At 37.9% G+C, this 24,459-nt stretch overlaps 1 protein-coding gene across 1 annotated transcript; it reads right to left on the bottom strand.

The window, feature by feature from the left end:
* Window positions 1-4,200: 4,200 nt before the first annotated feature.
* Window positions 4,201-8,350, bottom strand: NDUFA4 (NDUFA4 mitochondrial complex associated). Its single transcript, XM_041418232.1, has 4 exons — window positions 7,939-8,350; window positions 7,257-7,345; window positions 6,875-6,935; window positions 4,201-4,421 (listed from the first exon to the last, which is right to left on the bottom strand). Exons 1-4 carry the CDS (start codon window positions 7,981-7,983, stop codon window positions 4,365-4,367), a joined length of 252 nt encoding a protein of 83 aa, XP_041274166.1. The 5' UTR covers window positions 7,984-8,350; the 3' UTR covers window positions 4,201-4,364.
* Between the last annotated feature and the right edge of the window lie 16,109 nt (window positions 8,351-24,459).

The raw sequence follows: 24,459 nt of genomic DNA, 5'->3' as shown, positions 1-24,459 counted from the left end.
TAGGGGAAACAAAAGGCTATCAGTACTGAGGAAATCTTATTAGATTCAACCCTATTTTTAAACAGCTGGGATCAAAATCTTCATTCAGACATACTGGTGCCACTCCATTAAATTCCAGCAGTGGCACCACTGGTAGAAAAAGAATGGCACTCAAATTTTTCACCATTAAGTAATCTGTTTTCATTACCTTCTCAGCAGTTTGTTTCATTTGCCTGCAGTAGAGAAACTAAAATTAGAAAACATTTCATGTTCATAGTTAGTTTGCTTCCAATGTGAAAAAAACAAGGCTATAAATTTGTCTATTGGATTATGGCTTGTGCAGTTCTCTTGTAAAGTTGTCTTTACAATATAGTGATGAACTGTAAATGGTGTAGTGCATTATTTTGTCCAAAGTAATTCAAATTAATGACCCTAGAAATATTATTTTAGGTGACTGTTATAAAGCATTGACAATACTCATGAATATTACCAGCAGAATTTCTTTTCTTCTTTGTAATATATGCGTTGCCATTTGTTAATAAACTATTTTCTGATCATCTTCAGAACTTGCTGTCTCTTGCAGGAGTTCCACTTGCCAGTCTCGTGTCAATTCTAGTAGTAAATGAATGTCAGGTAAATGCTGATAGTAAACTATCAAAAGTTTGAATACAATTTTCTTGTCCTTACTTGCATACTCATGTCCACATTTCACAATACCTAAAGCATCACTGATTCTGACTGAAAATAGAAAAGAAAATTGAAGTGTGGTGATTCCTAGCTTCTTCACCTAGTAACTGTGAGAATTATGTTAGCTTAGAAAGTCTAAACATTATTTTTTTCATGTAAATGAAACTTTTAAACAGAACAATAAAAAAAAAGCAGCAAATTATTTTTCTGGTTCAGAAAAACATTATTCTGGATGCTAAAAATGGATTTTCTTCTCAAAAATGGAAGAGGTTTGTATCTTCTTGCACTGTACTGGTTCATGTTATACTTACTTAGAAAGTGTTAAGACTTACCAACCACAGATAGTAGCACTTTGAAATTATCGGAAAAAAAACAAAAAAACCCAAAAAACCCAACAAATTTCTTCCAAACTGCACAGCACCAGAATCAGCACACATTTGGGAAATATGCCATCATAGCAGTGTCCAGAGACAGTCTTAAGAAGCTTAAAGATCAGAGGAGGATATGAAATGATTTGAGCTTCATAGAAACTTCTCATGGCTAAATACTGGCGTCAAAACCACTTCTAAGGAAAGGTGAATGGATCACAAGAGCATCAAGTAGCCAACTTCTGGATTTCAAGAGAGGACTGAAGAGTAAGTTTTCTATAAAATAATATTTTAAAAACCCTACTGTGGGAATGATGCTAATGAGCACCTCTTTTCTGTAGTTGTCACAGACCTGTTTGGCTTCGCTTTGTACTGAAGAAAAGGTTCTACAGCTCATCCAGTTGCACCCATAGTAAGGCTGGCCAGACAGTAGAAACAGTAACTTTGTCTGCACTTGCACATCACTAATTTTTTTTCAATTAGCTCATTCAAAATACATTTCTAAAATTCCTGTAATAACTTCTCAATCTTTCTTCCAGACAAAGTATTACAAGCGAATCAGCATTAAACTCACATTTCTTTATTTTAAAGGTCATTCAATAGTCACGCTCCAAACTAACTTTAAAGGTAAAGCAGAGTTAGAAAACAGATCTGAAATGTATTCCTCAGATGACATTTGCCTATAAATCCCACAAAAAAATTAAATTATTCTTTTAATATCAGGCACACCCTTCTAATTTCTTAGAGGCAGCTAGATATTTTATACCCACAAGGAGCTTTCCTTACTGCAGGCAAATAAAAAATTTTTGAACATGCTGTATAGAATATGTGTTCATGTGCCAGAACTACAGAAACCTGTAAATCTTTCTATCCTAGATGGGCAGAATTAATTTCAGATTTAATCACCCTGCTGCATAATCAGGACCACAGATAAGGAGGCACAGAATAACTGCGTTAACAGAAATCTGATGCAAGCACAATGCTGTAGCATGCACAATGGTTTAATGCAAAAATAAGAGGGAACTCTTCGGTATGTGGCTCATGAAAAGGACATGAAGACCAGGTCCACACTCACCATTCCAAAAAAATGTGTCACAAGCAAAATCAAGTGGCTGTATCCATCTCAGTTGAAATCTAAGACAGCAGAATATCAGCCCCTTTCAGATAACACAACATCTGCTCAACAAAATTACAAGCCATGGCATTAATGAAGGATTTCACTTTTCTTACTAATGATGGGATTTCATTGTTTCATGAAAGTTAGTAGCCAAAGGTAAATATAAAACGTAATCCTAAGAATCCAAACTGCAGTTGCTTCTTCACGCTGTCTTCAGAGAATTCCATCTTTGGCTTCATGCATAGGTAGGTGATGTTTTAAAGAAGCAGCTCTGAAGATCCTTGAATATTTTAATACAGATAAAATACTGCCAAGCCGGCAGTACGCTACAAAATGGAGGGAGGGAGGCAGGAAGGAAGGAAGGAAGGTTCTTATGATATTTATTAAGTTTAGTAATTAATGGTGACTATTGTCCACTACATTTAACATAGGACAGAAGTATATACCTAAAAGAAAAAGGAGGAAGTGTCCCCTCAGGATAATAACTTCTAGAATAATTAAACTTAGAACACTTTAAGTTTTGTGTATTTTTGGGAACAAGTATGCTGTAATGGGCAAAGACAAGTAACACTGAATTAACTGCCTTTTGTTTCCTAGTCTATCTGCATTTAAAGATTTAAATAGCTTAAGTACTTGTTAAATATATTTGAAATATGCATTGAAGTGCCTTTATTAAGAAAGACATGAGCCTATGCTTTCATCAGCTGTGCAAAAAAGGAATAACTTTGTCTCACCTAAGAATCAGGTTTACTTCCTGGATATTGGCCTTTCTTAATGTCCAGGGAATCTGTACTTGAAGAGATTAAAATTCAAATGAACTGCCAGCTATCAAGTTATAAAACATACTTCCTGTTTTTACACAACATACTTTCAAAATTGAACAGAAGGGTTGCAAGTTCTATTTGGATCCAGAGAAAAACCATTCCCCAGACACCTACAGGCTTTGCCCACCACTGTAATCATGCCTCATATCTTAACACGCATTTTCTTATCCAGATTCATGAGAGTGCTTCAAGCAAATGAAAAGTGAGTGAATCCACTGGTTCAGTACCTAAGAAAAGGATAATCTGAACTGCTACCAAATAAACTACATAATTTTACCTACAAGGTTGCTCCATATAAAATATGAAGTCTTTGCAAATATCCGTTATTTTGCAATTACCATAGAATAGTCTTTCTTCTCCGAGTTCTTGCTGCTTGATTTGACTTTATTACTTGCAATAGCTATCTACATTCTTGGAGTCAACTTTAAGCAGAGTGTATCAAGATAAGAACAGCTGTACTCTGTCAGATAGTCCAGAATTAATACCCCTTATCCAAGGAAGTGCCAGATGTTCACAGTAAAGCACAAAGAACCTACCATAAGTCACAGACTTGCAAAGATATTTTCTTTTAGTCTTCCCACAGCAAGACTTAACCAAGTCCTGAAATGTAAGATTCTGTCCTTTCTAAAAGGTATTTTTGTTCTTACATAAATAGCTAATTATTTCACAAAACCTGTACCCTCTTCTACTACACGCTTCCCTTCCTTAAATCTGTGATCCACAGGAAATCTTGACAATGTTTGTAGAAATTTATTTTTTAAATATTGAAAGTTGTCTGTTTATTAAAAAAAAAACCAAAAAACTGCTTAACTTGAAGAGAAAAAAGAAATAAAAGAAACAAAACCTTTTGGAGAGCTCAGTCTGTTTTTCTCCTTCCCTCCAGCAACATATGGCAACATCTGCTCCCTCCCTGATGGATAATGACTTGTTGGCATTGACTTTTCTGCAATCAAAACTTCTTAAAGCGGCAAGTAGATAAATTCAGGTATATTAAAAAATATATATGCATACATATAAATACATGCTTTCAAGTTCTTGAAGTTTGGTATAACTGCATGAGCATGCAGTTATTTTTCTGAGATCAACACACTGAACATAAGGCCCATCACAACAACTTTGCTTTCTTGTTGAGGAAACATGAATTGGCTTTTGCTTATTGACAAACCATACAGAAGAAAGTGTTAACAGGAGGATATTGTCATTTTGCAAAATGAAAGAGTAGACATTTCAAGTTTTAAACATTTATTAAGCCTCGTCAAAACAGTTTCAAACACATGACCTGGTGCTGTGTGAGGCAAATTTAATTATTTCCTGGATGATTAAGCATGACAATTGTGCGAACAGCTTCCGGAAGACCTTTCTGTGCAGCTTATGGACATCACTGTGTTTTTAGAAGTCAGGACGGTCCTTTTTGAGTCTACTGTAGTCCATATTAATCGAGAACAACTAGGAAAGAGAAGGGAAAGAATATTAATTAAGAAGCTTGACTACACATTTTCCCTGGTATTTACTAAAAATATGTATCATTGAACTTACATCAGGAAACTGAAATAATATTTTGAGTCTGTGAACTGGGCACTAATAAACAAACAACCTTTGATAAACAGTAACTTTTTAATATTAATTCTATAGCCAGTATTAGAAGTTCTGCATTTAAAATGAGTGGTCATGTCTTCCACTAGAGAAAACCAACAGTGTCTCTTCTTAATCCCCAGAGTTAGAAGTCCATTCAGAGCAACTTTTTACAGTACTGGTGAGTTTATCCATTTTGCTCAAAATCTATGGCTCCTGCATACTGAAGGCAAAAGCCAGCACACGTGGCACAAAGCACAGTGTCTGTGAACACACAGTGGCACAAAGGAACATTTGCAGCAGTGCTACAAAAGCAGTTTGGTTTAGGTAGCTGCATCTAGAACTGCAAATGGTGACAAGGAGGAATTAAAGTCAGAACAGATCCTCTCACACGTTCAGTTTATACTATTATAATTGAATCCTGTTATAAGCAATCCAGAACAACCAAGAAGTGATGGAGGACAATGAGTTCAGAGACTAACTGTGTATTTTGGCATCCCAGCCTGACTTGACAGCAAGCACGTGATAGTACAGTTTTTCTTTAAAAAACTAAAAAGATGAAAAGCACATAACTATCACTTTAATTATTTTCAGTTACACCTAATTTTAATTTTTTAAAAATTTTCTTAAAGAAAACACAACAGCCTACAGCATATTCAAATTACAGGTTTCTCTGCAACTCCTACAGTAATGCTCAGGTCATCAACTCTTTTCTTTGGAAAAAGACTGAGGAAGTTAATATGACAAAGAGAAGTTTACAATAGAAAAAAAAAAATCCCATCAGAAGTTAAGACTTGTGTAGCAAGAACTTTTTACTAAAGAGTCATCCTCAAATTAGAATATATGTCCTTTTTATTTCCCACAAGGCAGATTTGGAAACGTTCCCAGTGATTCTCACACCCAAATATGGCAAACCCTGAAGCTGTGTTTGCACGTTCAGGCAGAAGGGGAATGCTACACAAGTCATGCACTCTTTAAAAGAATGTGTGCTGTGTACTACGCAAGATTTGCTGACTTTAGATACTTACAAACCAGCAACATTCCAGAACTGGCAATGAAAACAAAGAATGAAATTTTCTTCTTGGACTTTTAAGGGAACCGCAAGCTGTCTTATTTTGGAAGTGGGGGATTTTTCTACTTATTTAGTATATGGTACCAAACAAGAAACTACCTTAGAAAACACAGTAGGTTTGCTTTTTTTGAAGCTTGAAAATAATCTTAAAATATTCTTAACAGCAATCTACTAACATAGCACTTCTGTAAACCATGATTAAAACATGACTCATGTCCAGAGAAGGACAATGAAGCTGGTGAAGGGTACAGAGAGTAAGTCCTATGAGGAGTGTCTCAGAGAGCTCCTGTTGTTCAGCCTGGAGAACAGGAAGCTCAGGGGAGGCCGTCACTCTCTACATCCCTGTGAAAAGAGGATGTAGCCAGGTAGGGGTTGGCCTCTTCCAGGCAACCAGCAACAGGACAAGAGAACACAACCTCAAGCTGCATCAGTGGAAGTTCATGTTGGACCGTTGGACCTCAGGAAGAATTTCTTCACTGGAAGGATTGTCATACATTGAAACATATTGCCCTGAGTGGGGGTGGAATCACCATCTCTGGAAGTGTGGAAGAAATGACTAAACATGGCACTTAGTGCTATGGTCTGGTTGACAACATGGTGTTCAGTCAAAGGTTGCACTCGTTAATCCTGGAGGTCTTTTCCAACATAAATGAGCCTACGATTTTAGGATGCCGGTAAACTACCAAATGTTTTAGACATCTTTGCATGCTGCCTCATTAGTTCAATGAAATTAGTTGAATATAAGCTAAGGAACATTTCTATTGCATCCAGTTACTTACTGGATATTAACTTTGTTAATACTGTTTTGTTTTCAAAAAATCAACCGCAGACCTGAACTCATGGTTACGTTAAACACTGACATTTTCCTGCAGTGCTTCTCATGAGTAAAGACCAAGAGCTTAGAGCTTAGAAAAGTCTAGTTCAGATCTTCTGGGGTTTTGTCCTTCTCCCTGTAGTTCATTTCTGAGTATTATGAGCCAGTAAAATTCTTCCTTTCACTTATAGTTGCTCTTTTCCTTACAGTGCAATAAATATGACTGCTTTCATACAGACTCCTTTCACACCATTATCAACCACCATTAGGAGAGTTTTAAACCTCAAACTCAGCCATCTCTACTCAGAGTTCTAGGGAAAAACAAATGCTGCACAAAAGGAATATATCACTCATCCAACTACTTTCCCATATAATCCAACATCCTATAGCAGTAGGCTACACCTCTAATATGATCCTGAAAATCTGTAATTCTCATTTTACCTTGTACTGGTCATTGGGAGCCATTTTGTTCCAAGGTTCTGGGTTATTTTTCTTGTCCCAGCTATTGAGAGAAATGCAAGATGTGAGAGAATATTAACACTGTCTTCAAAATTAAAAAAAACAAAAAAAAAAGTACTGTGGTTATTATGTCATCGAGTCACCCATCCAAGCAAGTTTCCACAGAAAAATGCACTGTCCTTTGTCAGCAGTCTCTAAATACCATGGTAAACAAAGAGATCTCCAAATCAACGAAAGCTGCACACAACTAACGTCAGGTGATACTGGACCAAGACATTAAGGCATCCAGAAACATAAAAACTAAGGCAGTGGAGTGTAACATATGCAGCAGGAGGACTGGTACTAGGTATTACTGAATACATACCTGACATCAGGATTGAACATCGCCAAACGCATGAGATACAGGCTTGCACCAACACCTCCAGATCCAATGATCACAAACAGAGGGATCAGCTAGAATAACACAAAAAATTTAAGTATCATCCCACAATATAGCAAAATGGTACTGATACACAGCACTCCTGACATCAGCTGTAGTAGGCCAAAGAACAATCTTACAGACTTTACAAACGCATGACCCTCTAAACCACTGGTATAAATCCCCTGTTTGCACGATATCCCAGGGGTCATTGAGGAGCTACCTATGAAGAGGCAGGTATGAAAAAAACAGTCCTACATCCACAGAAACCAAAACCAAACCAAGAATTCTGTTACGTCGCGTTTCTGCGACAGACAACCATCCCTTCACTGCCGAAACGGGCCCCACCGTCTGTACTCGGAAACAAAACCAGAAACATGAGAGGGCCAGAGTGGGGGCAAATTGGTGGGTAACAAGAACGGAAGGGCTTGCAGCACAAGCAAGGCCGCAGAAACCGGAGGGAAAAAGGGACCTGGCCGTATCTGCTCGACCATCTCCGAGCGGTCCGGGGGGTCGGTATGCACAGGAATGCCAAGGGACGGATGGGCGAGGAGGACGCGGCCGAGGACACCGAGCGACAACAGAGAAGGGCGGGCGCGGGGCCGGGCACTCGGGCTCAGGTACTCACGGCCGGGTGCTTCTTGGCGTGGGTGAGGACGGTGCGCAGCACCATGGCGGCGGTGCCGGGGTGGTGGTGGTTTGGTGGCGGCGGGTGCGGGCGAAAATCTCGCTCTCTGCAGGCTCCGCAGCGCTGCCTCCCCCTTCAGCCGCCGAGCCCCAATGTCACCGAGGTCCCCGACGCTGCAGGTGCCGCCGCCGCAGCCCGGATGTAGCAGCTCTGGCGTTCGCCTGCTCGCCCGCCGCCGACTCGCGCCGGTTGCCGCCCCGTCGCGCCGCCCCGCGCCGGCCCCGCCACGCTCCCCACCCTGCGTGACCCCCGCGATAGCGCGGCCCCGTCTCGCCGGCAGCGCGGGCACAGCGGGCGACAGCAGGCACCGGCCCGGGCACCCCGGGGCAGCCGGGCAGCGCCGCCCCACACCGGCCCCTGTCGGCGGGCAGCGCCTGCGCCCGGGCAGCGCCTGCGCCCGGGCTACCCGCGGCGGGCAGGGCCCCGGAGCCGCGGCAGCCCGGCACGGAGGGGCGCCCGCCTGCCGCCCCTCTCACAGAACGGGCCAGGTTGGAAGGGACCTCAGTGGGTCATCTGGTCCAACCTCCCTGCCCGGGCAGGGTCATTCTAGAGCACATGGCACAAAATTGCATCTCGACGGTTCTGGAATGTCTCTCATAAAAGAGATTCCACAGCCGCTGTGGACTGTCTGTTCCAGTGTGTGGTTAGCTGCACATAAATAAGTTTTTCCTCGTATTCAGGTGGAACTTCCTGTGTATCAGTTTCTTCCCGTTGCTTTACATCCCATTGCTTGGCACTACCAAGGAGGGCCTGGCTCCATCCTCTTGATATTCCCTATAGATAGCAAGTTCCCTTCCACTCATTCCATTTGGAGGGTGAAGAGGCCCAGCTGTCCCACCCTTTCCTCTTAAGAGAGATGCTCTCCTAATTGTCCTTGATAACCCTCCACAGGACCTGTTCCAGGAGCTTCCTTCTTCTACTGAGGAGCCCAGAACTGGACACAGCATTCCAGGTGCAGCCCTCACCAGGACTGAATAGAGGGGCAGGATCACCTTCCTCAGCCTGCTGGCAATGCTCTTCCTAATGCACCCCAGGACACCGCTGGTCTCCTTGGCCGCATGGGCACGCTGCTGCCTCATGGACAGCTCGTTGTCCAGCAGGACTTTCTTGGCGCTGCCCTCACATCGTCCCAGAGCTGCTGCCTCAGAGAGGTGGGGCAGAGCCCGCCACGGCCTTGCCGAGAGGCGACTGCCTGCTCCCTGTGGCATCGGGACCGCTGGCAAGGTGTGTGGCAGCAGTGGGTACCTGCACACCTGCGTCTGCCTCTCAGCTGAGCTCCCTTCACAGGGCAGGCCTGAGCACTCACCAGCCGGGGTTAAAACTCGAATGAGTGGTTTAAAGGTGAGGCTAAAGGGTTAGAGTTTCATTGTCCTGAAAAGGATACAGGGAATGAAATTCATCATAGAACTGCCAACTTAATTATTTTGCTACAGTCAGGTTGGCAAAAGGGTGCGTACAGGGCATTGAGACAGCCCTTTGATTTTCAAAAATGGTTCAGAATGATATATTACATGTAAGTGATTCTCCCTGTCTGCTCCACCTGGAGTACTCCATTAGAGGACAGACATGGACCTGCTGGAGCTAGCCCAGTTGAGGCCACAAAGGTGATCAGAGGGCTGGAGGAAAGGTTGAGAGTTGAGGTTTTTCAGCCTAGAAAAGAGAAAAGTTATGAAGTGACCCATTTGTAGCCTTCCAGTACATAAAGGGAACCTACAAGAAAGCAGAAGTGGGACTTTTTACAAGGACATGTAGGGCTAGGACCTGGGGGAATGGCTCTAAACTTACAGAGGGTAGGAAGAAACTTTACTTAGAGGGTGGTGAGGCACTGGAACAGGGTGTCCAGAGACGCTGTAGATGTCCCATCCCTGCATTCAAGGCCAGGTTGGATGGGGCTTTGAGCAATCTGGTCTAGTGGAAGGTACCCCTGCTTGGATCTAAGGGGCTTGGATCTAAATGACCTTTGAGGTCCCTTCCAACCTGATCTATTCTATAATTCCATTATATTTTTACTAAGGTTGCTTTAATTATTTAAATATGGCTTGAATTTTTTTTTTTTCTTGTTGTATAATTTTAAATGAACAACATAGCTATTTATTGTATGGTACTGTGTCCAAGTGCTGTCTTGTTTTTTTCTCCATTACTATGTATATTATACAAAACTGGGAACCTAATGCCTATCTTTGGATAGTATCACCAGCCACTCTGAGGTGTGATTTCTTTCACAAAAGGTAGCCCAAAAGGTAAATTTATGCCCAGGCATTAAAAAATTAATTATTAGGTAAAGGGATTCCATCATCATGCTACTAACCTAAGACAGAAATAGTCATTTTTGTAGGTTAGAAGCAAAAGAACTTTGCATGAATGCTCTTAGTTTCTGTGGCTGTATAACAAAGTAAAATTCTGAAGTAAATGATAACAAAGTGGCAGAGAATAAATGTATTGAAGCAAATGGATGTCTTCTGTTTTACTCCCTAGTTCCACAGACTGGCTTCTGCTTATTTTCAACCATTGTCTCAAATTGTCTCTGTTATGATAAATGCTAAAAAAACCCCAAACTGTATTGCTTGCATATCATTCAAAAATCTTTTTTTTTTTTTTTTTTTTTTTTTTTTTTCCCAGATTGCCAGAGCCACTTTAACCTGGATAACAGCTAAGTTCAGGAACTTGTACAGATGGACTTGACAAGTCATTGGGTGGCACAAAAAAAATAGTTATAACAATGTTATCTTTGGAGCAATGCAAATCTTTTGCTTGTCCCATTCATTTGTTTCAGATTTGATAAACAGAAAAAATATAGTTAGTATGCTCCAGGGGTCTGTTAACTGTTCCAGTATTCGTTGTATCATGACAACAGTACTTTTCCATTTTTTTTTAAATGGAAAGAATATTTTGTCTGTGTTAAAACTATGAAAATAATACTATTGATGCTATTCTTCTATAAAAGAGAAATGTATGAAACCTCTAAGAGTAACTTGGAAGGTTACAGTGCTCACCTTCGAGCAGAGTAGTTGAACTTTTCACCGTATTACCTGGATTGCAGGATATGCCAGTTGCTGCAGGAAAACCAGGGAGCAACCAAAGGGTAGATGGACAGCCAGAAACCATGTAGGGCTGCTCAGCAAAACTCTGCTCAGACTAAAAGAGTCTGCTTCCTTATGCACAGCCAACATATGGCTAAGTGAGAAAATTTGTAGACTACAAGTATCCTGTTTCTACAATACTAAGGGAGGAGCATCAGAGGTACATTATTTCCACTAGGCTATGTCTTGGGCACATGTTTTTAGGAAAGACATCATGATTTTTATATGCTTTTCAGTATAATTTTTTTCACAATGATTTATAGCTTTTTGCTGACTTATGCTTTTAGGAATTTAAAGTGGCATAGTAACTGATCAATTTGCAAAATTTGTCATGCATTTCATGGGCTTTCATAAATTTTTGTCATTTTTTATTGCCTGGACATTGCTCTTTTGTTGTTCATATGCATGCCTTATTATTTATAACACTTGGAATTTTGTGTATGGGATTGAATTTTGCAGACATAAAAGAATTAAAGTTTGAAAACAATCAGAATTCAGATATTTCCATTCTGGTTTTGAAAATTGCAAGTTAATATTTTTAAATTTCACACAATGCAGCATTGCTAAAAAATGCAACCCCTCGCATCACTAAGCAAAATACTGAGTATGAACTCAAAGTACCTCATGGCATCTTGATGATGGATCCATGGTTCTGAGAAATACCTTCTCAGCTGCCAAATTTGAGTGCTTGTACTATGCTATAGTTATATAAATTGCATGGGTTACTTCATAGCAATGCTGTCATTGACATACTTCAAGACTAACAATTTTCTGTAACTTATCAACCTATTCCCAGAAAGACAGTGAACACTGGATAAAGGTAGGTAATTTTGCCACTCTCTTATCTGTCACTTAGCTATTCAAGCTGAAAGTAAACACATTTATTCCCTCTTAAGGTTTTGTACCTTTATGTTCTCACCTGACAATTAAATTTATGATCCTTTAGTTAGACATGTTGCTTCCTTTAATCTAAGTTATTTTTGTGTAGGTTTCTGCTTTTTAAATAAGTGGATGCCTAAATCCTTCAGGTATTTTGGCAAGATTTTGTGATGAACCAGTCCACTAAGAACTAGGGGCTAGACTTGCAGTAGTGCTCAGCACTGCTAATAAAGCAATTCCTCAGGTTATTCTGGTGCTTTGCCATTTATTTCTTCCTCTTGTCTTTTGTTCTCCTGTACAGCCTCACCTCATGGCTTCTGTCTCCCACTGTCCTTCCTTTATTGTTACTGTACCTTGTTCCTGTCCTTAGGCTCATTTGAGCTTTTGATTTCAGAAACTTTTCTTCTATTTCAGATGCTTTGTTTTAGTTTTTGGTGGCCTTCCTGTTTCTAAAGTCTTAATTCCTCAAACCTTACCTGCCAATATGAATTGATTCATAGAAATCTGTAGATTTCTAATCTGTTCAACAACAAGATGGTATGTCTCATTTTTCTTAATTTAAAGCAACTGATTTTAGCCACAAATATAATCAGGTCTGATCTCCTGAAGAACAAGAATCAGAAGTCATAATAAAATCAGGTTATTTGAAGAATTGGACTCTTAAGGTTTGACAAAGTCAGTTCATTAAAAAAAATGATAAAATTATAGAGAGTATGAAGTTACATATTTTACTTGGAGGAAAATAGAAAGGAAAGATTAGTAGATTTGGAGATGTTCAAATGGTTACTGATCAAGAAACCAAATTCATTGTGAATTGTCCTATAGCACCAGGACATTTCTCTGTTAATCTGGACAATGTATAAACTGAGGATTTCTATGGGTCTCACCAGATTTTGTGAAAAGGCAAGGACTTTTAAAATTCTTAGCAGAGAAAAAGAATCACAGGAGAACAAAATATATTAAAAACCCTCAAAAACATGTAAAAATGTAAAACAAAACTTACCTGTGACAAATACACAGGGATTTTTGTGATTTGATTTTATTTTACTGTTTCTGTTTTATTTTTACTGTCTGTTCCCTCTCTTGTACATCCTTGTATTCCTTTCTCTGCACTTAGCAGGGGGCAACAGCAGAACAGGATGTATGTGTGCAGACCTCTGCCAAGCCCATTGGGATAGCTCACTTAGATCTTCCTAACATCTGATCTATATTTGGTTCTGACTCTGTAAAATGGAGTGGCTGCATATTCTCTTCTTGAATGCCTGGTTTAATGGCCATAAGGAGACATGGGAGACATGAGGTGGATGGATAAGGGCACTAACATTTCAATACAGCAGCTTGTGATAAAATCTTCCATTAAGTGTAAGCTTTGCAATTGTTCTGCAAAAAAAAAAAAAAAAAGCCTTAAGAATTTCATAATGTTAGTTAAGTAAAATGCTATGCTTGTAGAGGAAAAAGAAAGTATCAAGAAAAGAAATAAGATTAGAAACAAGATTTTTTTTTAACTGCAACAAAAAATATGTCTAGCATTTAAGAAACTAGGTGAAAGGAAGTAAACTACTGGAAATTTGAAAACTAATAGCACAAGGGATATAATAAAGAAGAAATTAAAAATTAATGGTACTGAGAGGTATAGTATGGAAATATTCTATTCCTTTCATTTATGTCACAAAAATATGTGTTCATAAAGGTTCCTATCTCCATACATCCATTAAAAGTACACAATAAAGGACAGGGCAAAAACATAACAGCCAATAATTAAGTATTTAAAAGGAAATTAATTGTGGTCCCTGTTCCTGCTTACTTTCTAGGTTCAAAATAGCAAATGAAAACAGTTGGTGTTTATATTTAAAATATAGTTTGCTTTAAGTTATATAATCTGCCAAAACTTAGGATGCAGAAATACAGGCCCCACACAGCTTTCACCCAACTGGATGGCTTGAATGTGACCAGAAGACGGAAAGAAATTACTGCAGTGGTCCCCCTGAATGGTAAGTTGATCCAGTGTCATTTTACAGATAATATTTTTCATGGAATTGCATCCATAAATGGTATTTCCCTGTAAGCTGCTCTTATGTTTGATTTTAAAAACTATCTGGACTCCATAAATAAAAGATGAGTTTAATGGATCAATAGAAATTCAAAATCTTCACTAAAAAGGTAAGCAGGACTGGTATCTCAAACTGTTTTTAACTAGATGCTGCTTCAACTATTCAGCAACAACTTACTGGAGATAAATTCAAGGTGCTTCTGTTTCTAATTCCTGTAATTGTCTCAAGGCTTTTGATCTTTCATCTTAATATGGGAGGTTTAAGTATGCTTTTTGGTTTCTGCTATGGAGTAAGGAGAAACATGTTTGAATAATAGTTCAGGACCATTCTTTGTAATTTCTTTTACATATGCTGGAGAAGAAATAGATAGTTGTTATGAGTCCTCTGCTCTGATGTTCAAAACTTAAGCTAGCCTTTGGTTAATCTTTTGTTTGCACATAGTTTTAGGAAAATGTACTCACATCTCAGCTGGTGGGGTGTTTTTTTTTTTTTTTTTTTTTTTTTTTTTTTTTTTTTTTTTTTTTTTTTTTTTTGTTTTGTTTTGTTTTGTTTTGTTTGTTTTGTTAAATGCTGGGAATCTATACCGACTGAGACAAGTCATGGATTTCCAGGTCTGGCGTGACAGTTAGAGTGACACTAATAAAAACTTATCATATTTCATCCACTATTGGCTAATGATATATAAAAAATTGATCAGGGTTTGCTCTTTGATTAAAGCTGTTTTCCTTTGCCAGAAAATAATAGTTTGGTCTTAACATCCCTTTCTAGGACATATTGCTGCTTAGGAGAAACTGCTGCAGCTGCCACAGGAGTGACTCAAGCAGACAATCTGGGAACAGAGCAAACTGCTTACAGGTAGCAAATGTAGAAATACACACACACCCCCACAAAGTATAATTGACTGTGCAACAGGAATGATGCATGAGATCACACATTCACTATACATTCCAAATATTAGAGAGGACAATATAGTAATAACAAACATGAAAACTGTGCATGTTTATAAAGTATAGTCTTATTGCTGTGGGACTATCTGCAAAAGCTGTGCCAACAAAGGATTATGCAGTTAGAAAAGAATAAATAGATTTTGTATTCTAATTTTTTTTCTGTATTTTTAATGCCATGGAGAAAGCCAGTATTTTAATGGAACCACAATTTGTAGAAAGAATAAGCTTCCAAATCTAACAGTTTCAATGAGCTAAAACTTGTTCTCATTTATGACAGTGATAGAGCCTTTAGAGGACAGGATGAGACATAATTCTGATCAAACTATTTTCCACAAACCTAGGCTGAAGAAAATCTCATCTGTCTTCCACTAATAAGAGCTGTATGCTTTTCTTTATGGACAGGGTAACAAGGGATTCTTGCAATTTATGAACAGGACAGATACTGCTATTTTGGAAGTAAGGATGTTATTAACGTACTTTATTTGCCACTCTTTTCTGCTGTAGTGTTTAGAAGAAGGTTAATATTTGCGAAGTAGGAAGGATTACTGAATAGAAATTGAAAAAGAATATTTTTCAGGTAGTTGAGAAATCCAGTATGTTGTATGCATCGCAGCAAAAAGAGATACATCATTCCAGCTGCTAATACCAGATGACAGAATTATTATTGATTACTTCAGGAGTCTTTGGATCATGTTGCAGATCCTGGCACGGTTGGGTGGCACAGAGCCATCTGAAAAGGATTGGTGTGGACTGTGTTTTGCACATGTTTCAGTGAATGACAATGCACTGGGGGCAATACATTCCAATAGAAATGTAAAAGTTAGGAGTTTAGTTTAAGCAAGTCTTGCTTCTGAAATCAGTAGAAAGATATGGGTGGATCCCAGAGGCAATCTAAGGTAGAACTAGGATAAATCACTCTTTCAGGAAGTCATATTTGGCCTTTGCCAAAATCACTGGAGATAAAAGCTGATGCACAAGGATAGACTTCAGTTGCATTTGAGAAGATGTTTCTGGGTAAATCTCGTGCTTACATTACCCTTCAGAGCAAACCCAAGATATCTGCAGTATCCTGATATGAACCTGGGGAGACTTGGAGTTGTTGTGCAGAACATCTAATAATATCTGTGTCTTGCTATTTTCCCATGGTTCATGATGTGCAAAAACATTAGTTTTGGGATTCCTGCTATGAAGGATATGACATCAGACACTGCAATGTCTGATGAGTTTTTTAAGTGGCCTGATTTTAGAGACATGGCATATAACCGGGAATAAGCAACTGGTATGTTAGCAATGGTTTAAACCTTTTTGTGGTTTTGCCAGATGAAGTGTAATTCAGACATAAACAGAATTGGCATGGGAGGGCAGTGACAAGTTCTTGTAAAGAAACTCTAAGCCATTGTCCTTTTTCAATATCTCAAATGATCACATTTGTTTGAATGATTAGTACTTTATGCAGATAATTTCTAGCATAGTGGAACATGAAATCCAGCTTGTCTCCTTTCTGGGTAAATAATAAATAAATATGCTGTACTCTCTCTGTTTGGGAGAAGGGAGATAGACCATGTTTCAGCCTGGATGCAGATTAAAGTGCTGCATGCACACATTTTGAAGAATGACATTTTTTGTCTATGCTTTTGTCTAGATTAGTATAAAACTCGATGTTCTGATCTTAAGAATACAAAGTATCTCAATATCTCTCCTTAATAAATCACAAAAGCTTTATCAAAAAGTGCACTAAAGTAATTGTTCTGGTTATTCTTGAGTTTTACTTACTCTTTTATGAAACTCCTACGTGGTTAAAAACTGTGTGATGTACCACTTATCGAGAAATAGTATTCCCTTTCTTTAAATACAGCTTCATTTCAATGTAGGAAATTGTGTTATTATATTTATGGGAAAAGGATAATAATGTGCTTTGATGTGGGACTGAGCTCATCCTTCTCCTTTGAATAATGTATACAGCATATCTGTAAGATTCACATTGTGTGATTGCATGAAATATATAACTGTAATCAGACTTCTGAGCAGGAATTTATTTTATTTGAACAGCAGACTCCTGACTGAAATGAAAATTACGTGAAGAGGGAAACTACAGCATGTCTTGTATTTCTAAGACATCAAAATTTTTCTTTGGGAACTGGCAGAACATAAGAGTTAGCATATTTAAATGAAAAGGAGTTTCATAGCATACTTTCTTTTTTTCTTTTTTTTTTTTTTTTTCTGTGAAAGGCTGTTTTCTCCTTTCATTACACAAGAAATCAGATTAAAGACAACAGAATATTTTATTTGTTTACTTGCTGGTTTCAAAACATATGCAGTCCAAAACAGTTGACTATGACTTTCACTAACCTATTTGTCTGACAAACTTACAAGCTTGTGTACTTTGAGATGTTACTCCATTGATGCTGTCTTTGCCCATCTGTTTTTCCACTTTGGGACTTGCCCTGAAGAAACACCTCTTTCAGGCTGCCATCCTATTTAAGGAGACATCAGCAGAACAGTAGCACTTACATGAAAGAGCTGTCTTAACAAACACATGTAGTACTCCTAAAGTATTCAAGCACCCAATACTCTTTTTTTTCTCTCTGGAATGCAGAACAGATGCAGATGAAATGAATAAATTTTAAAACTGATATCTTCTGCAACCATAATTTAAAATGCTGGAGCTCTGAAAAGTAATAACCCTGTCACAAATATAGGGATATATTTCCACAACCTCTTCACAGCAGAACCATTACTAATTAAAAAAAAAAAAAATAGAATCCTGCAAGAGACCAGTCTGGAGATGAACTATATTTTTTAAATTAAAATAAATAAGTCCTTACAAGAACAATCTGTCTAATCAAACTTGAATTCAGTATATTTGTTTGTTGTACAAAAAAAGCTTTCATTAAAAGTTGGCCAAATTGAAATAACTTGTGATTTTAAAATCAGAACATTCAGTGCAATGAGTCTTAAAAGAAGCAATCTGCATTGTATTTTTAAAGAAACAAATCAGTACAGTAGGAATTTTTGCTCCCTGTCTCTACCTCTCTGCTCTCCTATTTAATTTGAAAGAGGAGACGAATGATTTTCAAGGTCGTATTTTTTTAGATTGATTTGCTGGTATACAGTTTCATGACTGCAGAATCTGGAAGAGAAAGAAGAGTCATTTGAGGAGCAACAGAAAAGACTGCATTGTGGATTCCACAAATCATTTTTCTTTAGAGCCACCTAGAGTCACAGAATACAAATAAATAGTAGTGAGAACACAGACAGGTATGCTTTTATTAAATGGAACAGTAATGGATGTAATGAATCACTTAGGCCAAAGTAACACAGTCGTTTTAATTCACAGTAAGCTGAAAGTGCTACTTGGAGATAGTTTTATCTATCCTTTGACCTTGGGTACTCATGTTTCAGCACCAGTTCACATAAGGCTATGCAAAGGAGATGAACAAAAAGGTTTTATCTGGACCAGTTCCAGGTCAGTGGTAATTGCAAGTGTAAAGGATGTAATTGCAGGAAACATGCAGGAGAAGTGAATGGGAGGGGGTGATGGGGTCGTGTTGTCTCCCTGCAGGCCTGACTGGTCTGTCCATGGAGCTGCCAGCAGCTGTGTCACCTGATCTGACACGGGCTGCTCTCGAGCTGGGCACTCATGGCTGCTTCCCTCTCTCCCTCATGTTCCTGAACCACTGTCCCTGCCCCTGGCTTGCACTGGATCACTTCATCTTAGAACCACAGGACTCTTTGGTAAGGTCAGATCTGAAACTGGCTCAGCATATGGTTTGATAATTGCAAAATTTGGCATGAGTGAATGGGAGGCGGCCATGGGGTCGTGTTGTGAGAATGGAAGATGGCAGACTTCATATGAAACTGCACCTTGCCATCTCTGGGACTAAGAAGACATCTTTGTGGCTGGACAGTCTCATAAAAAAAAAAAAAAAAAAAAAAAAAAAAAAAAAAAAATTAATCATGCCAGTGTAATAGAAAAGAACCTATTTTAATTTTTACAGCATTTCTCAAATCTGAGAAATAATTAAAGGATTCTGAAAATCAATTCCATTCTCTATAATTGTCATGGTTACAAAATCTGTATAAGCATAAAAATTATCTTTGTTATAGGATGATACTTAGCATAAAAGTATCTTCATGGAAGAATGAAGTAGATTCTTATAGCTTGAAGTCGTCTCCAAGTTTGCGACTGGAGATGTTCAAGTCTTTTCAGGATATCTGCTTAATAAACCATCACAATTACAGTAGATTCCCCCTCCATTCAATACCACTAAACCCTTCAAAACTGCATACTGCCAAGCTAATTTCAAATACGAAAAAATAAGTCTATTTTTTAGATCAAATGGGTCATCACTTTTAATGTCTGGTTCAAGCAACATGCCAGTAAGTAAGGAGTTCTTTTCAGAAGTTCTGCAGCTGCAGGATTTTGTCACAGTTTTCAATGAAACCTTGAGACCAACCTGTAAAAAAATTATTATTATATAATTTATAATAAAATTGTTGCTATTATTATTAGAGTATTATTTCTTAAATATTTGTATGCATTTGTATGCTATTATTTCTTAAATATTTACACCTTGAGAGTTTTATTTCACAGTAGCACATAAAACAGAATTACATTGAGACTTCTGAACGTCCTGCTCTAGCATGGACTGTTTTGGGGGTGCTGTCACTTAGGAGGGTAAAATCTCTTTCTCTTTCACCTTCCCAGATCTGTTTTCAGGAATTTGTGCTTCTTGCCAAGCAACTGATGGTCGCAGGCCGTAAGAGTGGCCTTCACGGTAATCTATTTTCTCCCCAGCCCCAGAATGAGATCAGATCTATCAGTTCTTGCTGCGTTTTCCAGGCAAGGTGCCAGTAACTTTGCCATATGCCGCCAGCAGGGAACCTTAACAAAGACATGTCTTGGCGATTGCTTTTCCTTTTTAAAAGACAAAGGAAACTGTATGTATGTCTAGATGAAGGGGAGCTCTAGCATAACTGATTGTCTTTTCTTCTGCAATAAATTGGATCTTAAATCAGCTCAAATTCTTAAAATACAAATTTTCAAGAAAAAAACCTGCACAACTTGGCAAAACCAGATTAAAAAGATATTAGATGCTATAAAATGTTATAGTAAAAGACATCTTCTGTGTTTGCTAAACATTGTGCTAATGAGTGATATAATGAATATTAGAAAAAGCAGCAAATTGACTCCTAAATGTCACAATTACATTTTAACAGAGGACATTAAAAGCAGTTATTTCCATTCTTGATTGCTTAGAGGTTTTATTATTTCATTATAATTTATCATTCAAATCCCAGCCAATCAGCTTATTTGTTTACAGATAATAAATAAATAGAATTTAAAAGGAAGCTATAGAAACCCCTTCAGCAGAATTTATTTTACAGCAATTCACAAAGATTTTTGTCAGAACAACTGAAGCATTTTTTTGTCCTCAGCAAGACAAAAACAAGATTGTATTGGAAAAGCTTTATGTGAGAAGGGCCATTGCCACTCACATTCAAAGTAATTATTCTTGTAAAATTAATTAACTTTTTTTTTTTTAATCCGAGCCCTTAGAATACTTCCCATTAGTAACAGCAGGTCTGTGCTTTTTATGTTCATTGTGGCAGATGTTCTTTACATCCCAGATTTCCTCAGAACAACAGAATGGTTTGATGGATGAAAGACTACATCTGGAAAAAGTGTATCAGTCAGCGTCATTAAAAGCCTGAGCCAGAGCCCACTGAAATCAGTGGGAATCACTGGCTTATGTTCACATTTTTCATATCTTGTTAAGAGGGAGTAAGTCTTGATTATTAAAAAAGAATGGAATTAATTCTTTACTTGTATTGCATGTAAGTTCTTTCTCCAACAGTGAGGAAGAGAAAGGTTGTATTGGCAGAAGAATCTGTCATGGAACTTAGGGATAGCTAGGCTTGAGATCCCATGAGACTTTCAGGTTTGCACAGTGACTACCAGCTGGCAAACACTCTTAGGGAGTCTGCAAAGGCTCCTAAGACCTACTGGAAGGTGGAACTGGCTGCAGTGTACCAGTACTGCTGACAAAAGGCAAAAACATTGAAGCAAACAAGGAAGGTAAAGACTCAGGTTTCTATGACAGCATTTTGGCCAGGCCAGGGTTAGTTTTTGAAGTAGCCAGGAGAAGGTATGGCTAGGACCTGAAGGTTATTCTATAACACCTCACATCATTTTCTGGAGACTGGGGAATGGTCTCACTTCCAGGCTGGGGGAGTATGGTGTTGTTGGCTTGGGCTCCATGATGAATGTTTTGCATGTGACCCACTCATCTCTGTCTTGTGCACTTTTTATTAATATCGTTGCTGTTACTGTTCACTTTCTTGTTTCTTTGTTGCTTCCAGTAAATTGTTCTTCTCAACACATGATCATCTCAACACATGTTCATCTCAACACATGATCTCTACTTCTTCTGCCTCCAATTCCCCTTTCCAAGGATAGTCCAAGGAACAAAATTCTGATGGGCATGTAAGCTACTGGATGACACTATACTGGAATCGCAGCATTAGTGTTTACCACCTATGGAAATGAAAGAAGAAATATAAAAGGAAGTTTTTCAGCAAAGTTAGGGAGACTACTGTGAACAGGAAGGAATCTTTCAAATTGTACTTAAAACAAGAAAATTAAAAGAATAATAAGGTTTAATTTATTAAATGTCAAAATATTATTAATTTGTCAGAATGGAAAAAGAATTTGAGAATCAACAAGATAAAAGGATCAAAATTAGTAATAAGATATATTTGAAACAGAAGAAGAAAAAAAAAAAGCCAGCATTCATTGCCCCCAGCAGATAGTTTGTATGAAATGTACTCAGAGAGATTAATTTTGTCCATCAGTATTTTTTATGAAAAAGAAATGAAGATGTTCCCATGCTAAAGTGCAGTCCTCAGGGTGGAAAGGGCTCAGTGGACAATCTGTCTGAATTTGAAGTTATTGTGGAAACAGCTACAGATAAAAAATGTATATATATTAAAAAAAAAAAAAAAAGATAAAACGGTCTGATAAAATACATAGAAACCAGCACTATCACAAAAATTCTAAAAGAGTTCAGGTATAAAGTGATTCAACTACTTACTTGACTGGACAGTAAATAAAATAGCAGATGAAATTCAATAGAGAGAAAGGTAAAGGAAATGAAATGCAGTATAGATAATGTAAAGAAACCTATGCTTCTGAAGACAAGAAATCCTCGCTTTGCACATAAAATGATGAACTCTGAATTTACTGCTTTGACTTAGGAACAAGACCTTGGGATCATGATAGTTTTATGGAAGTGTCATTTCTGTGCAGTCAATGTTCCCTTCATGCCCCAAGAAAAAAGAATTTTAAAAATCACTTGGAAGAAACAGAGAACAAAAAATAGAGAACAAAAGAGAAAATATTATTATTAAACTGAATAAATGCGCTATTTGCCTGCATTCCACTGCTCTCCTCTCACTACCAAAAGGCTATATATAAAGATGGGAAAAGTTCACTGAAGGAAAACAAGAGGCATTGGAGGAATTGAAGTCTAACTCAGACACAGAATTCACTGTGTTGGCTGGGATCCTTTAGCGTGGGAAAGAGATGACTTGAGAGGTATAGTAGAACATGAGCCAGGTTCAAAGCAAACAAAACAATGTTTTCATACAGAAAGTAGTAGATCTGTGGAATTCTGTGTAATAATATTGAGGTATTAAAGAACTCTACATGGGTTACAAGGGAGAATGGACAAGTTCTTAGAAGAAAGACCCATTACAGGCCACTAAATGGACAAACTACAAAAGAACCAAGACACTCACAACATAGAAAATCACTAGAAGTTGGGAAATGACTGTATAATATTATATATACTTGCTCTGTTCCTACTTCCCTCTGGCTGTCCACTTAGAATAGATATACTTAATCTGAACAAGAAAAATACCTGTATAATCTAAAATTTTCATAATAATTTGTTGTTGTTGTTATTTAGTATTCTAGTTTCTTTATACAGTGTCGCAAATTATATGTATTTTTAAAACAAAAAGAACATGGCTTACTGGATGAGCTTGTTATCACAAAGCCACATGATAAAATTATTAATATTCCTCTTGTAGCTTTTATGTCAGGGAACTTTAATAATGACTCAAAATTCTGTCATGTCCGATATAAATCATAGAAAAAATATACAATAATTGAAATACTAAGTCTGCCCCAAATGGTTTGGTAATACATACAGAACAAGAACCAGAAACTGAGACAGCCATAGCAGCATACACTTGCTATACTGCTACACTTGTATAACAGCTGTACAAATAAACTATGGGACAACATAAGACACAATATTAATTTGGTTGTACAAAATTGTTGGGAGCATGGTGGGGTATTTGTGAGGGAAAATGAAGCCAGCTTACAAGTATTTACATTGAATACATTTTAAGTATGAAGAATGACTTGGAAAAAGCCCACAAATTTTAACAGCAAACTAGAGGCCAATATATTGTGTTAAACAAATTTGCATGGCAAATTTCATCTGTTGTAAAGAAATGGCAGATGAAAGAAAAAGTAATCTGTGAAATATACTGAAATTAAACTCAAGAAGTTTATGACCGATGTAGCAGAGGCAAATTCACCATAAAGATAAAAATGGAAAAGGAACATGGTAGAAGCGGAGGAGAATCATTACAATAGATATGGCAATATCAGAGCTGCCTTTTGGAAAACCAGAGAAAGAGAAGATTGATGGAAATGAGAAGGGAGATGAGGCTAGACAAAAATTTTAGCTGAAGGCACAGATAGGAAAGCTGCATGTGAGGTATGTTTTACATTGAATGTTTCAGGCCTGACTTCAGTGGCAGAATGTGCATTGAGGTTTGAGTTTAAGATTATGTCCTCTGTATGGGTATGAGTGACAGGGGGTGGTCTCATAGTGGCTAAGAAAGTAGGCATATACAGCCAGGGTACTGGTGGGAAATATATGCAAATATATCTATGTAGCTCAGAAAGCTTTTCTACTGAAAATACATACTGTTGGTTTTTACTGTTTTTTTTTTCCACTTTTCCTGGACTCTTTCACAACATGTGCACCATGTAATCAAAACCCCCCCATAATTAATTGACTGAGGCTGATCATTACTTAGGAATGCAGGAAATCTCTCAATGTCTTATGGGCACTTTTTCTGGTAGTGTTTGACTGAAGTAGACCTTGTAGCAGTCTGCACTTTATTTCAAAGTCTTATTGTTCAGAGACTGTTCATACTGAATCTTCTTCCCTTTGTAATTTAAAAAGCAGGAACATCTGATTCAGTCATTTTCTCTTTATATTTTACCATATAATACTAGACAAAAGAGATCACTGAAAGAGTTTGCTGTAATGGCACAGTTAAAGTGTAAAAGCTGTAAGATTTCCCTTTGGAAATATATTTGAAGAGGTCAGTCTCCATACTAAACATGGTGATGCTTGGATAGACAAAAAAAGAGTCTGCCATTTGGATTCAGACAGGTAGGTCATGGCTTTAACTGTCTGC

This window comes from Onychostruthus taczanowskii, unplaced genomic scaffold (genome assembly GCF_017590055.1).
Source record: "Onychostruthus taczanowskii isolate IOZ18803 unplaced genomic scaffold, ASM1759005v1 scaffold59, whole genome shotgun sequence".
Lineage (NCBI taxonomy): Eukaryota > Metazoa > Chordata > Aves > Passeriformes > Passeridae > Onychostruthus > Onychostruthus taczanowskii.
The sequence above is the reverse complement of the archived record's forward strand: the minus strand, read 5'-3'. Positions and strand labels throughout refer to the sequence as shown.

What these genes read in the sequence shown, in the direction of transcription:
- NDUFA4 (XM_041418232.1), bottom strand. Translation starts at nt 7,983, where the DNA reads ATGGTGCTGCGCACCGTCCTCACCCACGCCAAGAAGCACCCGGCC. An exon ending in ACGCCAAGAAGCACCCGGCC is followed by an intron (nt 7,346 to 7,938) that starts GTGAGTACCTGA and finishes GTGTTATTCTAG; the next exon opens with CTGATCCCTCTGTTTGTGAT. An exon ending in CTCCCAATGACCAGTACAAG is followed by an intron (nt 4,422 to 6,874) that starts GTAAAATGAGAA and finishes TCTCTTTCCTAG; the next exon opens with TTGTTCTCGATTAATATGGA.